This window comes from Vigna unguiculata, chromosome 3, assembly GCF_004118075.2.
Source record: "Vigna unguiculata cultivar IT97K-499-35 chromosome 3, ASM411807v1, whole genome shotgun sequence".
Taxonomy (NCBI): Eukaryota; Viridiplantae; Streptophyta; class Magnoliopsida; order Fabales; family Fabaceae; genus Vigna; species Vigna unguiculata.
This window is the reverse complement of record NC_040281.1, coordinates 41,564,595-41,582,329: the sequence shown is the minus strand read 5'-3', so window position 1 is coordinate 41,582,329 and position 17,735 is coordinate 41,564,595. Positions and strand designations below refer to the sequence as shown.

Genomic DNA, 17,735 nt, shown 5'->3' with positions numbered 1-17,735 from the left:
ATTCATTCAGAACATACAAATCATCAATCATTAACCATCTAATAATGAATTTATCAGTATTTGTTTTTTATAAACAAGAAACATGATTTTACAAACATACCCCTGCGAAGCCCAAAATATCTCATTCCAAACTTCACGTGGCGTGATACTCGTATTCCCGTGGCATCTTGGTAATATTGCAGACCGATACGAGGGTAAAATAGTCATTATAATAAATCAGTGACGCGTGCCAATAAATTCTCAAAACACAGTGCACAGTGCTAAAACTCTAAAGCAACCCCTCTCCTCTCCAAATCACACACACAAAGGAAACACATTGATTTCAAGGTGTTGTTGGGAGCGAATGATTTTGCAGCACACGGATCGTTGACGTGGCAAAAGATCGTCGAAATCCCGCGTAAAACCCCAACTTCAATTTTTTCGCGATTCGATTTTCACTTGCGTTTTCTCTACACTGCCCCTCCCCACAACCCTTCTTATCCCCTCCCATCGCGCCCAAACCTCACAGCACAACGTGCACTTTCACTTTTTCATCTCTCTCTTTGAAACCCTTCCTTTCGCTCTTCGCTAATTCCACACCGAGACTCTCCGTTTCTATCAATTTTCGCCATGCCGAAAGTCAAAGCTGATACTAAAGCTGCTGATAACAGGTATCGTGTTGTTGATTATTCCTTGTTGTGCTTGAGATCTGGTTTTTTAGATCTTATTTTGGATTTTTTTTCTGTGATTTAATGTTTGTTGCTATGCGTTTAGGTTGAAGCGCAAGGGCGCTGGCGCTGGTAGGAAACAATCGAAGAAGGCTGCTAAGGATCCTAACAAGCCGAAGAGACCTCCAAGTGCTTTCTTCGTTTTCATGTGCGGTTTTCTTTGAATTTTGTTCATAGATTTATTTTGTTCGGTGTTGATTTGTGATGTATTTTTTTTTGTGATACTAACTTGAGGTTTTTCTGATTGTTTTAGGTCTGAGTTCAGAGAGCAGTTCAAGAAGGAACACCCAAACAACAAATCTGTTGCTGTTGTGAGTTTCCTTGTTTTTTCTGTTTTGTTACTAGAAGATGACTGATTTTTCCTTGATTTTTAACTTCTTATGTGCATCTTATTTAATAACTATTTAGGTTGGCAAAGCTGGTGGTGACAAATGGAAATCTCTGTCTGACGCGGTGAGTCTTTATTTCTGAAGAGAATTTTGTTGATTGTTTGCCTGCAATGGTTGGGACCGCTAATTAATAATTATGCAAAGAAAGTTGTTTCTGATATATTGTGCTGGTTTAATTGTTTCAGGAAAAGGCACCCTTCATTGCTAGGGCTGAGAAGAAAAAAGAAGAGTATGAGAAGAGCATCTCGGCGTATAATAAGAAATTGGTAAATGTATTTTCTTATATATGGTTGTATTATTGTTGTTTTTAATGTAGTCTAATTGATATTTGATTTTGATGTTTAGGAAGGAAAACATTCAGAGGAAGAAGAATCTGACAAGTCGAAATCTGAGGTTAACGACGAGGAGGAAGATGAGGTAAAATAATTTAATCATTGATTATAATTTGTGCTGATTTGTGCTATGATTAATTAGTTACTTAATTATTTTGTTTGTTTTCTTTTGTAGGAGGATGATGAAGATGATGAGTGAAATTTGCTACATGTGATGGAGCCTAGGTTGATGTGGGAAAAAATATTTTGAATAGATGTTGGGTTTAGTATTTGATAGGAAGGTTCCCAGCCCAAATCACTTTGATAATTAGTTTCGGGATTTTTATTTGTTCTCTTTAGTATTAGGTTAGTGCACAATTGAAACTAGGGTCGAGTATCAAGATTATGTACTTAAAGTCAATGCTATGATGATACATTTCCAGTTAATTTTCGAAGAAATTCTATTCTGCCTTTTTATTTTCTTATTTTGTTGTCTTGTGATATTTTGTGTTATGCAACTTTTTGATTTTTTATTAAGTAATATAGAAGAATCTATACTTTGACTTTTAAAATTTGAGATTACACTATAAGTTTTCAATCACATTTTATAAATTACTGGACCTTCATCCAGTGGGATTCAACCTCGAATTTCTCATCTCCACTCTTCCATATTCCATATTTTTTGCCTATACGAAATGACATTGATTTAAAGGTTATGCACAGTGTGATCATCTTTTATGATTCAACCAAGAACTTGAGTATGAAATGTGACCATCTTTTATGATTTTAAGAGTATGGAGCAGTGAAAGCGCATTTTATGTAGTGATTATGCTATTGAGATTCAGATTTAATGTTTTGTCGAGCTTTGTGCAGTGAAAGCATGATTTTGTTATTGAACTCCAAATTGATAGTTGGTTTTTTAATAGTTTTTTTTTACCTTGTGAGTGATTGTGGTGAAAAAGTGGTTGATTAATGTTCATTTTTTAATTTGACCTCATGTTATGATTTTATGATATTAGTTCATCCTTGGCCGAGTCATAACAGATCGATTCATTATTTAAGAGGAAAAATGGTAGGTTTATATACATTACTCAATATAAATCCAAAACTTCAATAATTTGGTCTTCCGTCGTTAGAAAAAATATAAATACAACTAAGCTAAACACATTACAAATGTATAACGCAAATTTGTGGTTCAATCGGTGAGTAGATGCTCTTAATTCTTTTTTTCCCGTTCAGCAGTCTGCAGTACATGGTTTGCCAATAATGAAAACGATTTTGCTTCATCTTGCATTTCTGTTGTTCGGAGGTTGATTCCCTGCCAAATACGAAAAATAACATATACCAACCAAATTTCTCAAGTGTACTGAGTAGCTGTTTATGCTTAGAATGTTACAAAAAAAATATTATTTATCAACAAAGATACCTGTAACTTTTTCATGTTCTCCTGCAACTTGCTTTGTGCCAATTTAGCAGCGCTTGTTTCCTGCAGTGTCAGATTAAAAGATTAAAGCCTGGTTCAAATGAATAAATAACTGTTCCTGCAATGCATGATTAAACGTGCTTGCTTACATTGGAGTAGGAAAACCCATATTTCTTCTTAATTTGATCGACTGCACCAGCTTGCTCATCTTGTGGTTCTTCTTTACCCGATGTTTTCTGGATTTTGCCCTTCATCTCTTTTAACCTTCCTGCATATTCAACTTCAACTAATTTAACTAGCAGCATATAAGATAGCACTTTGATAATCTTCAGCCAATTAAAAATTAACATGCAGTCTTTGCTTGCCTGAGTTAACTGGTTGTGAAAAGGAAATCTAGAAAAGACTGGAACAGAAGCAGTATCTAATATAAGATAACTACTTCGTCTGTAGTTAGAAGTTTGTCACTAGAATAGTGAATTTGTTCCTATGTAAAGGCCTTATGTAATCCTTTCGGTATATACTGTTCTCATAATTAATACACATCGTATTTTCGGTTTTACCCTACGCAAAGATTTTCTATGAAATTTTAGGTATGCCACCTACTTCTAACTTTGAAATCCAGCCACTATTATGTTGTTCCTTTATGCAGGTCAATGGGATGGTGGTAATAGGTTTGGGTGGTTGGCAGAAAGTTATAAGTTGAAGTCTCAGCACTGACATTTGTACTAAGCAGAAAATTTTTCCTTTTGTGCAGGGAAAATGCAGTGTCCATATGCTGAAAAAGGGCTAGAGCAGCCTAGAAGACACTCTAAGGACAGTCTTGGACAATGTACGCTAAATGAAGGGTATTGCAGTTTTTTCACTCTTCTCCCAAATCAAATGATAAAATTAGTGATCATATGAGCAAATATTTCATCCCAATCCCAGTAGTTCAAGTGCACTAACCTTTCAAAGCCAGAAACTTTGCAGGCAATTTCTTCTTGTTAAAACCTCCCAATATACCTTGATCTTTGCGTTTTTCTTCATGATCATCTAGGTCAATGTCATCTGTACACAAGGACACCAATAAAATGATTGTTTATTTATCCACATGATACAAAAACGAGAATCTGCCTTAGGAAGCAGTCGATTTATTTACCATTTGTATTTTCTGATCAGCAGAGTCAATGAAAAGGTCATATATTCATTAATATAAATAGACAATTTCTGTTTCTTCGTTGTAGGCTATATAATATTCAGTAGCTCATATCTAAGGGACTTCCGTACCTATATTTAATTCAAGCTCATCTTCATCAACAGTCAGATTATCATTATTATCAGCATCACATGGAAAATTTTCAGTTGAAAAGATAGCTGAGAGTTTCTGGATACTTTCTTTAGAATCTTCAGTTTCCAAGATTGGAGCATGTTTTTCTTTACTGCCAGTAAAATCTTTGATGACAGAGCTGAATATACCCTGAGAAGACCAAAATGAAGATCAAACACCTTTTATCACAAAGATAATGAATATCTCTGTCTATCTATCTATCTATCTATATATTTTAAAATATACTATTTATACTATTTACCCTTTTCTTTTCCTTATTTATGACTGGGCTAGGGACCAGCTCTTCTTGTGAAAGCATCATTCCTTTTCTGTAGATGCAGCTAATAGAGTCCAAAGGCCTGGAAGTCAACAAAATGTAAAAATGAGGGTACTAATGTTACACTTTTCATCTTCTCTGTGAGGAATATTATTCCAATATCCATAACCACGTATTTCTCTGTACTATGCATAAGAGCAAGAGATAGATAAGAAGATTTACTGTGCCATCTTGACTCTTGAGCCATGTATTGTATATAGTTATTACCTGAAAATATTCCTTTGGACCAACAATGAGACAACAAAAATTTCCTGGTCACCATTCACCTGTAAATGGAACTAATACTTTAATATATAACTTCTAAAGAAAATTGTACTGGTAAAAAACAATGCTCATACCAAAACAAGATCTCCTTTGGATGAAGAACATATCTGGCTCTCAGAAAATGACTTTGATTTTGGAGGAGAGTAACTGAAACCTCTAATTGAAGTCTCCATAACCAGGGATAACTCTGGCAAAGACCTACCATATAAAATATGTCTATGAATTAAACTATTTTTAGCAAAAAGAGAAAGAAGAGAAAGTACTTGACATCACTTAAAACTTGGAATAACTGAAGTTCTTTATATCTCCCAGAAAAATACAGAAATAGTCCAAATTCCAACTAATACAGTATAAAGCCCTTGAATATCGAAATAATAGGCCTCATGCTGGTTTTTGTACTACTACAAAACCAATTGCTGTTTTAATCATTCTCGAAAGAAAAATAGCAGTAATTAAAAAATTCAAATAAGATTATGCATTTTTGCTTGTCTGACTTGAAAAGCACACCGGGGTATACCAGAAAATGATGGGAGATCAACAATACATTACAAACAATGATATATTTTTCTTAACTTTTGACAGTGAAAAACTATCCTCAAAATAGGTGGAGTTATCACTTTAACAAATGAGAAAAAGCACCACCTTAATTCTACTTTTCCAGTAGTGAAAATAAGTACGACGCCAACATCAGAATGGCTGTAGAATGTTGATGCCCAGCAACATGATGAAGAATTGAACTTTTTCTTGTATAGCACCTTTTTAACTCCCTGGAATACATCATGGCAAGCATTAGCTGATATTTTTGTTATTCATGACTCCTGGTTATGGATGTAAGGAATTCATGCATCACCTGAATCGCATGCACCAATGAATATACATACAAAGCTTTCTCAGAACAAAGCAGAATATACTGCTGTTTCGTTGTTGCATCATCAATATGGTTCCTTTCGCTCAAGTCTAATCCATCTTTTGTAATTGATCCTTTGACCTGTTCACCTTGTCCATCTGTGTACCACAACAATATTTCTTTTACCATTTTCAGTAATTTCTTTCAGATCAATCAAGAACAGTGTTGAAACTTTGATCCTTAACAGAATGAGCATCTTTACGACTATATATCAATGATTGATAATTATGCCAACCACACACTCTTACCCAAAACGTTCATAAATAGAGCTTTAGAGGGCTTCTTGGGACAAATATTTCCTCCTAGTGTGTTTCCATTTTCTTTATCTAGTGCCATAACAGATGAATCTTTTGTTCCAACTGCCAAAATGTTTTTTTCAAAACCATGTAAACTGCAGGTTAGGAACTGCAGAGAGATGATACCAGCAGAAATTTCACTTGCAATATGTTTCTGGTATAACAAAGTTGGCCCATCTATGTTAAAAACTGAAACCTGCAGCAAAATGGATGAATAAACGTTACTGCATAAAAGTTATTTAGGAAAGTCAATAAACAACTATAATGTCAAAACACTAGGAACACAAAAATAGGTAGTCCTATGCAATATCTGTTGATCATTTGTCAAAGCTCAAGTAGCAAAACATTTAGCAATTACCACCCAAACATATGATCAAGGAACAGAAATCTGCTAGAAACTTGCACAAAGGAGAGACACAATATGCTCCTTTTTGGTGATGCTAAATGGTCCATTATTTGTTAAGTTGTTTAATGAAGTTGTTTACGCAGTCCTATGATCATTGGTATGTGTAGTGGCCCTTTATAGTTGCATTAGTGCTGGAGTGGTTAGTCTGGCAATTATGCTTGTGGGAATATCGTTGGTGAAGACCATTATGTTTATCTACTGACCTATAAATTGAGGTTTTCTATTTCTTTTAGTATAACTGCAAAAGCCCTATCTTTTAAAATATGCTTTTTGGAATTTGTACCTTAAACTAATTTCTTTGAATACTTGGACTATCAAGCTAGGACCATATTTCCAAAATTCAAAAGAAAAGTAAAAAATTATCTCACATGTCCTTGATCAGAGCCAACAGCAAGATGCATTGAACTGGGATCCATGTTCATTGAAATAATGGCACCAGTACTCTTTACATGTTTCACACTTTGGATTATATGATCAGTTCCTTTCTTTGCACCCCCTGTAAAAAAAAAAAAAAGAAAAAGAAAAAGGGAACTCAGTATTGATTAATATATGAATCATGCAAGCCCTCTGATAAATGATAACCAAGCAAAAGGTATGTGTTAGTGATACCACGTACCAGTAAGAGACATGAAGCTGTTAGTTGCATATGGTTCAGGTTTGAATCTAAAGATGCAAATCTGTACATCATGTTTACGACAGACATATTAAAGGCAGGTGGGAATGATGCGAGAGAGAAGGAAATTATCATATCGAGGAACCTCACCATTCCACTTTGGTCACCAGAAGCAAGAACTGGAGAGTTGCTATCAAAGTATAATGCTGTCAATGGTATCCCACTTAATGAACAGTCATTTTCACTCTGGATTGAGATGGAGGAAACAAATCATAAAAAACTCAATAAATAAGTAAATTTTTTACATGGAAAAGAATAAAAATCGCCTTTATCCCTAGAGCTTGCTTGTGCTTAAAGTTGATAATATCTTGATGTGTAACATACTTAGCTAGCTATTCAACATTTACTTGGTTAAAGAGATTTGTAAAAGCATTTTGAAATTTCCTTATCAATCCAATACTTCAACACAACATTGGCATGATTAGCCAATGAAATCAATAACTCTAACTATCTAGACAAATAAGTTGGCTGATGGTTTGCATTCATGAAAGTAGCTTCTTTTTGAAAGAGGGAAATATTCCACAAGAAGACTAAAGGAGCATTTCGCATATTATGCAGGCAATTTGTGTATAACAAACGGGAGGTTGTTAGTAAAGCTAACTTTTTTGTATGGATTATTTTGTTGTACAAACTAATTATTTCTTTCCACTGAATGCAACTTGAGAGTAGGTGTGACTGATAAAAGTATTACCTGTTGCTTCAATTGCAAAATCGGAACGAAAATGGGGCATGAAGCATCCCAGAAGGTTATGGCTCCATTGCTGTGTCCAGTTATGTACAAGTTTTGAACTTTGGAAAATCCAGTAAATTTGGCCGAACTTAGGCTAATTCCATCCTTCTGATTTGTTTCAACAGGAACAAACAATGGATAGCTTTTGAACAGCTGTGTGTAGTACTATGTGACAAAGACAAACAAGGTCCAAATCAATGGATTTACAAAAAGGTGGACTGCAAACAGAATGAGCATGGTAAAGCAAAAATTATAGTTTCGGAACCATATTACCTCATCTTCAAAATTAAACACATTAGAATTGTTGGAGATGAATTTTGCTGTTGTGATGCTTGATTCTATCAGTGGTAACTTCACAGTTACTTCCCTTGGAAGTGAAGGCGTGGACTTAGATTGGCATTGTAGCAGATACTTCTCAATCAAACTATCGTCATACAAATATAGATGGCCTGACTTCCCAAGCAAAATGAAAGAATCTTGTTTATGCTTGCTTTGCTCAGGTGAAGTTAATGATATGATCTCCATGTCAGTACAACATTCAGAGAGATGAAGTCCGAGTTTAATTGTGCGAGATTCTGTATTCTCATTCAGCAACACTACCTGCCTCATACAATCACATAAGTTAGTCTAATGTTAAGAATAGAACTTTAAACTTAACTCAATTTTACTGATATCAAGATCTAAACATCTCATTTAGCTAAATGGGAAAACTTTATAGTGAAAAGTGGTGCGTGTTAATTTAGAAAATTATACCTAGTTCTAATTCTTTGAACAAAGGGTGCGTTATGCCTTCTGAAAATCAAAGTTCCTGTAGTTTGTAATGGTAAACTCTAGTTTTATTTGTTTCAGAAAAGGACCATCATTTAGGAATAACTCATTATAAAGAAAGATATAGAGACAGAAATGTTCAAATAATTTGTACTGGGACAAGATATTTTGTTACAAATGCTCTGAGCAAAGCATTCAAATACCTGCACCAAGTTTGCAATAGCATAGTCAGAAGCTCCCATAACATATAGTCGACTAGCCTTTCCTCCAGCATAAACCCATTTTATTGATCCTATGGAGATTTTGTCTGACTTATATCCTAAGTTAAGTTTGAGAAATGGAGTGTTTTGAGAACTACATTCAGATGATGAGGCATTTCCAATATTTACAGAAGGGATGCTCCAAATGAAGAGCTCTCCGTTGTTATACCCTACAGCTACTTTACTTCCATATGGACACACCCAACATGCCGAACTCACTTTTTTTGTTTCATTATGCAGCTGCAACATATTTCCACCACTTCTTAAAATAACTCTACTTTCCTGAACATCCCATAATATCATTTGACCATTTCTAAAGATTATGAGAACCCTGCAATGGAACACATAAGAGAACATAAGTTTGAGTGTACAAATAAACGATCAATTAAAAACTATGAACCAAAATATTTATATAACAACATCCTAAGGATGGCTGTGTTTGTGAAGATCACCTCTTACTTTCAGCTGCTGGTTGAGGCAGTATGTGTGTCACAACAGTATCATCAGACACTTCAGAGTTACCTAAACAAAGATAATTAAGGTACTTAAATTGACAACCAGGTGCTTTAAGATTTATAATCATCATCGTGTACTCTTTTCTTCAAATCCAAATTGAGTGTAAGATTTACTTGTACCATGTGAAGTAAAAAGAAAAAGGGTGTAACATGTTTCTCACCATAGGAAGCTGAGAGAGGTATGGTGTATTTCATCTTAACCAAATGACATGATGGTTCTTGATCAAGCATCAAAACTGAAATATCACCATTAGAATGTCCTATGTACCTGCCAACACAGATACATGCAATAAATAACTTACGCAGCTTTGCTTCATATATAGCTTGTTCTGAATTACACTTACTACTTACATATAGAGGCTATGTTGAATAACTGCAAAGCAAGTGATTTCTTCTTTAGCAATATACACATCAGACAGCGATTTCTTGTCGATGTCCCAAACCTAAATGTAAAGGGACACAGGACAATCAATTTGCCGAACAAACTGAGATCTCAAACATGATAATAAAAGTATATTGACACATTACACTGAATTATATCAGCAGAACAAGCTTAAATTCATAGCAACATGAAAAATACAACACATATGAGCAAGTCCCCGTATGTATACTCGCCTCAATATGGTTATTGGAAGTAACATTTATAAGTACACCTTGGTTCTGGATGAACTGCATGCATTAAATATAATAGCATTGTTAATGCATTAAATGCTTGACATTCCTAAAGAAAAAGGAACATTTTTCACAACAGTTTGATGGATAAGGCACATAACCTGTAGAAACTTGCTAGGTTGGGCTTCACTAGATTCAAGCATGGCTTGAGCATTATCTTTTCCATAGAGTTTAATCTGTCCATCCCTTTTTGAAAAACTCACAAAATCAGTTTCAAGTATGAAAACTCACCCATTTCAACAACCTTGTAAATTTACATAGCATGTCCCCTTCCAAGGAATTTTACACTTTTAGTTATCTCTCTGCCACTTAGATGGTTATAGAGGAAGGAGTGCAACAGAAAACTGATTAGAAAGTAACAACTATGAGAGTATATGTTCATTATATGCACTACAATGGCACCTTAGTTTGAATCATTAAGCATGTAGTTGAGGGGAACATACTTTGTAGAAATCGCCAGTATCCTCTGAATGGTGTCGTAGGCGAAATTGGCACCACCAGATGGCACTCCATGATGAAATACCAACCGTGGATCTACATCACTAGCCTTTAATCCATCCGATGAATTTCCACCAGTCTGCATAGAAATTCATAAAGTTCAATGCCTATATTCTTAGTTCTGCTTCTAAGGTTGTAGCTGGTTTTCATACATATACAAGAGTGTTATTTGCATATTATATTTTACTACAATATGATAAAACAGCTCAGAGTTTGAATCATTATTATATTTGTTCGTGACTTCGTGTCATCTTCTAAAAGTAAGTACCATGCATGTTATTTATCTTTTTATGTAATTTTGAAATTTTACATTCAGACCAAAACTCAGAAGAAAGAACACCTAATTCCATTTCATCATATTCACAACTAACAGTATCTTACGCCTGATTACTTCTATTTTCGCCGTATAACAACTACTTTAGTCTCTGAAAGTATAATTCACCTATATATACCTATGAAAGCTTAAAATCCAGAAGAAACCTTTAAAGATGTAATTTGTCTGTCACTTTAGCGGTGCTTCTGTGCAAGACATACTTAAATTTAATCACTCGCAATGACTTTAATACCTAAACTTAACTCAGAAAATTCTAGTTGTTGAAATATCATAGTTCTACTACTAAACCAAAGTAACATAGCATAACTAAATAAATAAAACACCTTATAAAATGATAGGAACTAATTAAGTTCACATACTAAAAGGACTTTTTAATAGTTTTAAAACAATTATTGTTTGAAGATTTTTTTTTTTCGAAATTTTAATATTTTCAGTGTAAATTATCCTTTCATAGGGCCTTGGATTCTAGTGGCAGTGGGTTAACAGATCTTGACCAATATTAACGCATTCAAACATGGGCCCACTCATCAATATACCACCGACCATAATCCTATCCATTTTTTTAAATATATATATATATATATATATATATATATATATATATAAACTATCTTTTTCTTTTCTTTTCTTTTATTTTCTGTTCCCTCTCTCTCGTGTCACCATTAAAATTACTCATTTCACTTTTCGTTGTGTAGTTACTATTACTGTGGAGGATCCTAATTACTTCGAATTGAAAGTTAATTTGGAAGTTAAGTTATCACCTTTCATCGTCATATGGTAAATACGATTTGGTCCTTAAAATGAACTTATTATTTTGAAACGTAAAGCGCAGAAAACATTTACATTTACACAACGTTTGTGTCTGTTTCAGTAAATATCGTTAATGTAATCAATTTTCAACCATGAACAAGTCTTGAAACACAACTCAACCGACCCAAAACGTTTTCCTTTTCTTGAGATTCTGCAGCCCTTCTTTAAAACCAGAAACGTAATACGGTGAAAAGAAAAATAAATTTGGATAAAAAAGAATCTGTCACGTTATAAAAAAAATATTATGTAAAATATTTAAGAAACCCAGTTTTCGTATACCATATGCTCATCATATATCCACCATTGTTTTGAGCTATGAATTAAAATACGCGATAGAGTAAGGATAAAAACGAAATTTAGCAGCAATATCCAGGGTGTATAAAATATATTACTTATGACAACCATAGTATCCTCGAATTTATGTTTTAAATTGTATTGCTGAAATCGAAGTCTTCGTTTTTTATAATTCGAAATATAATATAAACCGAGTATCTAAGTTCAAAAGAAAAAGAAAGAAAAGGAAATCTAGATTCGAAAGAAAATTGATGATGAGTGATGGTTCAAAACTTTGAGTGAAGAACACACAGCTTAAATTGTCAGAAAGAAATGAAGGGTGTTTCAGTTTTAATAAGCAATTAATGAATCTGAGTGAGTGATGATAAATATCTGAAGAATTTCGATGATGATGATGATAAGAAGAAGCAATGGTGGAAAAGAAAAAAAGAAGAATATGAAAGGAAAGAAAGAGAAGAGAGAAGAGATAAGGAGTTACCTTCTTGATGGAAGCTTTCTCTACTAGTTTCTTCACAAACATTTCTTATTTTGAATGGTGTGAGGATCAGAATCGGAGATTGAGTTTGCAAAATTAGAATGAAGAATGAAGAAAAGTTGGGAATGTGATTTGGTTGGAAATAACTGATATTTTGTTGTCTCTTGCTTTAGAAAGGAGCAGTTGAAAGCACTTTCTCACACTCTTCTGTGTTTCGTCATTTGGTTATGAGAAGAGACAACACCGAGTAAGTGACCTTTATCTTGAAAAAAAGAAAATCAAAGGTTCTTATAGTTAGATTTGACTCAATTTTTTAAATATATTTGAAACAGTTTAAAAGAAAAAAAAAAGAAACAGAACAACATAGAAGATGATTTTTTTTAAATACAATATTTTTAGCTTATGTTTAAGACACTTCCCGGTAGGTGCAAAAATATGATTAAAATCACACTAAAATTATCTTTCTTCTGTTAAGAATTAAATAATTTGTAATAACATCTTGGATATTATTATTATTATTATTATCGAACCGAACGTTACCCAGATCTTCGGACAAGTTAAATAGTAACACGTGTCAGGAGTAAATTAGAGTGTAAGACCCGACATTTGGGCCCGAGTATTATTGAAAGATACGTGGCACCACAAAATCCCTTTGCTTATGGGCTTCAATTTTCTTTTTCTCACACTCTCTCCACTTTAATTTTTAGGTACTTTGTTTTCTTTAAATTATTACTTTTCATTTTATATGACGTACCAATCACTTCACTGATAGCAAATTAGCAAAGTTAAGGAGAATATAAATAAATTTCACGGAATGCTTTACTAAAAGCATTCCTATTATCTTCTCATTTTTTCTTATCTAACAAAAAAAAGATTAAAATTGGCATTTGTAATCACTTCTACTGTAACACAGCAGTCTGAATTTTTGTTTCCAGCATCCAAATCAGACGCACCTCCCTTTTATTACAATTTTTAATTATTTTTTACTTATTAATTCATAATTTATAATAAATAATTGGATTAAGGTTAAAATATATTTTTGTCTCAATTTTTGTCAAGTTTTGTTAAATAAGTTCTAATTTTGATTTTGTGTTAAATAGATCTCAATTTTCATCAATTTTATTTAATTGGGTACTTTTTTGCTAACACCGTTCAAATCATTAACGGTCATGAACAGTGACGGTTCGTGATTTTTTTTTAATTTTTTTAAAATTTTTTAAAACTTTTTAATTTTTTTTTTTAAATATTTACATGTCAACCCAGTAGCGTGCCACGTGTCAAAGTCAATGTTCTATATTCAATTTGATCCCCGTATTTGTTATTTTTGTTCAATTCAATCCTAATTTTGTTTAAAATTAACCAATTTTGTCCCTATCGAAAATATGATCAAATTTAATTTTTATATCAAAGTTATAATGATGTGAATTTTAATATATTATATAAAAATATTTAATAAAAAATGTGAATTTTAATATAAAAATTAAATTTGGTTTCAATTTTGAGAGAGACCAAATTAGTTCATGTTAACAAAAATTAGGATTAAATTGAACAAAAATAACAAATATAGGAACCAAATTGAATATAGAAAATTGACTTTGACACATGCACGCTGCTGAGTTGACACGTAGACATTTAAAAAAATTAAAACAAATTAAAAAAAAATGAAAAATAAAAATAAAAAAATTCAAAAAAACCGCGAAGATACACGTGGCTGTCATTGTTCATGGCCGTTAATGATTTAAAGGATGTTAGTAAAAAAAAGACCCAATTGAATAAAATTGAGGAAGATTGGGATCTATTTGAATACAAAACCAAAATTAGGACTTATTTAACAAAACCTGACGAAAATTGAGATAAAAAAGGTATTTTAACCTTGGGTTAAATATAACTTAGTAAAAATTGAAATTATTGATTCTAAAAATTTTGAATCAATTTAATCTTTATTTTTTAAAATATATAAATTTAGTTTTTTTTAGCAAAATATAGTTTAGTTTATTTGAATTATTTTACAATAATATTTGAAATGTAAAATAATTTTATAAAATTTAGTTAAAATAATTAAATTGATGTATTTTTCAAAGTTAAGTTAAAAGATTAAATTGAATCAAAATTTTAAAAGTAGACTAATTCTAATTTTCACTTCAAGTTAAGAGATAAAAAATATATTTAATTCTAAATATTTTAATAAATTTATTTATTTTACATTTGTAAATTTTATACTATAAAATTATAATTAATTAAAATGAGTAGTAATTAATAAATTGTATTAATTAATCATATAATCAAGAAATTTTAATAGTTTATTAAATTTAGTTAAAGTATACTAATTTTAATAATATTTTAACTAATGTTATTATAATTAAAATTTTAAGTTTAAATAGATAATTTTAGTTTAATAATTAATTTTAGTTTAATAAATAATGTTAATTTGTAATTATTTTATATGTACTATTTAACAAAATTTCAAATTCAGTAAAAGTTTGACATTTATTCCCCATGAACTTTGTGACCGTCTTTAGTTAGGACGAAAACAAATACAATGCAAGATGCATAGTTTTTCAATGTGCATTATAATTATTAAATTGGCGACCAACAAAAAATTATTACTCATAATGACTAAATTATAAAGTAAAAATCAATGATATTTAAACAAAGAACTATAATTAAATTATGAATTAAAATTTAAATTATGTTCTAACATTAACTACCAATATTTTAGTTATAAAGAAATTAGTGTTTGTATTCGTCTCTAAAATCACCTTCAAACATAATTTTAATGTCCTCAATTTACTTGAAGCAAACTTATGATTTGCTTCACAACTTATTAATGTTCTTTTTTAGGTTTTCTTATATACTTGGTCATCTGATCGCTTGAATAAGGTTCTTCTTTAACTATAGAACATACCTAATGTTGTTCAATGTAAGAATAATTTCATAGTATATATTTATATAGATCCTATATCAATTGTCTTATAAGAAACATCATTGCCCATCAAAATGTTATCTTCCAACTTATCAAATGTAGTAAATAAGTTCTTGAAACAAGTTCTTGTGAGGACTCGTGTGAAAGCCTCACCCAAAATCCAACACCTATCTAGTAGATGATTGTTGTCCTTTATCAAAGCACGACAAACCTCTTCAATTGGTTATCCAAAAAAATACAAAAATGATAACTAAGAACCTATTCCTATACCAAACTAGTTTTTGCAAAACACCTACTAGTTTCTCCAAGAATTTCACCTAAAAAATATAAAAACTCTCCAAATCCTTTTAAGAACCTTCCTAAGCCAACCTTGAAAATTTCCTTATCATCCATAAACCTTTATGAGAACATACCCAACCAAAACCAAACAAGAACAAGTCAAGAAACCTAATATTGGAAGCTTAACCAAAACCAAACAAGAACAAGTCAAGAAACCTAATATTGGAAGCTTAACTTGTTTGATCATCTAGTTGCATTTTGAAATTGGAGTAGACTTTTCTTATCATTGCTTGTTATTCTTGTTAAGATTAGACAATCCAATATTGTTAAGAGTAGACAATCTAATATTGTTGAAATCAAATAATTTAATACACTTCATCTGACGATCTAATTCATATGAGATCACTTAATGATTTTGATGATAACAAATTATTTAAGTAATGTGAATTAATATTACATATATTCTCTCTAACATGCGTGTGTTCATGCAGTTGAAGGACTCTTAGACAAATTCATTTTTGTTTCAAACCAAACGATTTATAGGACCTCACTGACGCATTATTAGACGATGTCGGATACTTCAGATTCAATTTATGTTTAGTTCTAATGAATTTTAATCAAGGTGTAACAATCAAAATATTTTTAGATAATCAAGTATACTTGAAAGATTTCATAAACGAATAATATATTTGTGAATTGAAGAACTTTAAATGATCAATAATGTTTTTATGTTTGAATATGGAAACATGCTATCTATGATCAAATAATCACATGCGCATTTGATTTCGCTTAATTGCAAATATGTTTATATATTATTTAAATTGTTTGCTTTATCAAAAAACGAAGATGAGATCACTCTAATGAATCAATTGAAGATCTTATAAGAACTTTCTTTTGTGTTTACCATGAAAAAAAATGAATTTTCACTTTAAAGTTGATATGTATATTTGCATAATTAAGAGATATCTGATATAGATCTTCACCAGTCATTTTTCGAGAAGATATATAAAGAGCTCAAGTTGAAGATGAAGAGAAAGTGACAAGTAACAACAAAACACAAGCACAAGATTCACATAATGGCTTACGAAGTTTCTCTATCATTCATCTAGTTTGTCTAAAAGAGGATGTGTGAAAACTTTTATAATATACTTCACGTGAAAATTTTCACTTTGAGCTTAAATTATGCTCTCTATTGAAAGTTTTCTTTTCATTCTTGAGATTTTTAATCTCCAGAGGAGATTAAGAATGTATAGCACAGAGATGTGTGGATATTTATTGTAATTTGAGAAGGTTTATGTATTTGTTGTAACCTGAAGAGGTTAGTGTATTCATTGTAATCTTTTGTTTGATTAGTGAAATTTTTTATATTGTGAGCTCAAGGAAAAAGTGGGTGTAGCTCGTAAATTTGGTTGAATTCGTATAAAAAAATTTTGTGTGTGTTTATACTTATAATATTTTAGGATTTTCTGTCTAACCTAGGTCATACGTAGTTGAGGGAAACATAAATTTATGTGTGGTAATAGGCTGTCTTTTGGTCCTAAGAAATTTTTTGACCGCAGCCCAAGTGAATTTATTGTGTTAGTGATTTGATATTTGTGAACTATACGATCTAGTTTAATGCTTTATATAAGAAGAGTTTTCAGACTTTATTCAAATCCCTAATAGGTCTAGTAAATCTTTTCAAGCCTACATGAAAAATGTATGTTCTACTTCTGACATGCATTGACTTGAAACTTCATTATATAAAGGTTAGAGTGAACCTTTTTTTAGTGTATCGAGATGTTGTAACTTATCTGATTTCGTAACTGGTAATGTTGTTCGATGATGGTTTCGGGTAATTAATTAGCTTCAAGAGAGTGAGATGGTTATATGAACCAAGGTGTTTTTAGTAATGATGAAGGCCAGTTTATTTTCGCATTGTTCATGAAAGTGAATTCAAATGGATGCTAATAGATAATAAGGCTGATTCTTCCTTGTCAAATTTCTTCCTGCACCCCATCACAGAAATGTAAGCTTTCGAAAATTTTGATCCAAAATAGGGGTGGGTGGTGGAAATTTGGTATCTAGATTCGTGTTTCTGGAGGCCTAATGTATACTTTCGGAAAAGAAAATTCATTATACAATTGATAAGTGTCTTCTGAAAAGATATTTTTGAAAT

The 17,735-nt window shown here is 31.7% G+C and overlaps 2 protein-coding genes across 2 annotated transcripts; one reads left to right on the top strand and one right to left on the bottom strand.

Annotated features, from left to right (window-relative positions):
• The first annotated feature begins 380 nt into the window (after positions 1–380).
• Positions 381–1,892, top strand: LOC114177566 (HMG1/2-like protein). Its single transcript, XM_028062960.1, has 7 exons — positions 381–650; positions 754–855; positions 961–1,018; positions 1,116–1,160; positions 1,282–1,362; positions 1,442–1,513; positions 1,604–1,892. Exons 1-7 carry the CDS (start codon positions 610–612, stop codon positions 1,625–1,627), a joined length of 423 nt encoding a protein of 140 aa, XP_027918761.1. The 5' UTR covers positions 381–609; the 3' UTR covers positions 1,628–1,892.
• Positions 1,893–2,433: 541 nt separating this feature from the next.
• On the bottom strand, positions 2,434–12,635 carry LOC114177565. The gene is made up of 24 exons (XM_028062959.1): positions 12,379–12,635; positions 10,408–10,541; positions 10,066–10,150; positions 9,908–9,961; positions 9,644–9,735; positions 9,454–9,560; positions 9,230–9,299; positions 8,721–9,108; positions 8,023–8,349; positions 7,711–7,914; positions 7,110–7,205; positions 6,963–7,023; positions 6,715–6,842; positions 5,893–6,136; positions 5,588–5,742; positions 5,380–5,504; positions 4,812–4,935; positions 4,681–4,739; positions 4,399–4,495; positions 4,097–4,286; positions 3,776–3,877; positions 2,980–3,098; positions 2,834–2,893; positions 2,434–2,725 (listed from the first exon to the last, which is right to left on the bottom strand). The coding sequence occupies exons 1-24, from the start codon at positions 12,418–12,420 to the stop codon at positions 2,624–2,626; spliced, it is 3,165 nt and encodes a 1,054-aa protein (XP_027918760.1). The 5' UTR covers positions 12,421–12,635; the 3' UTR covers positions 2,434–2,623.
• Positions 12,636–17,735: the final 5,100 nt, after the last annotated feature.

Coding starts and splice junctions, on each gene's coding strand:
- LOC114177566 (XM_028062960.1), top strand. CDS start 610: ATGCCGAAAGTCAAAGCTGATACTAAAGCTGCTGATAACAG. Junction 856..960: donor AGTGCTTTCTTCGTTTTCAT/GTGCGGTTTTCT, acceptor TGATTGTTTTAG/GTCTGAGTTCAGAGAGCAGT. Junction 1,019..1,115: donor ACAACAAATCTGTTGCTGTT/GTGAGTTTCCTT, acceptor ATAACTATTTAG/GTTGGCAAAGCTGGTGGTGA.
- LOC114177565 (XM_028062959.1), bottom strand. CDS start 12,420: ATGTTTGTGAAGAAACTAGTAGAGAAAGCTTCCATCAAGAAG. Junction 9,736..9,907: donor CTTCCAATAACCATATTGAG/GCGAGTATACAT, acceptor CTTTACATTTAG/GTTTGGGACATCGACAAGAA. Junction 9,561..9,643: donor ATTCAACATAGCCTCTATAT/GTAAGTAGTAAG, acceptor CTGTGTTGGCAG/GTACATAGGACATTCTAATG.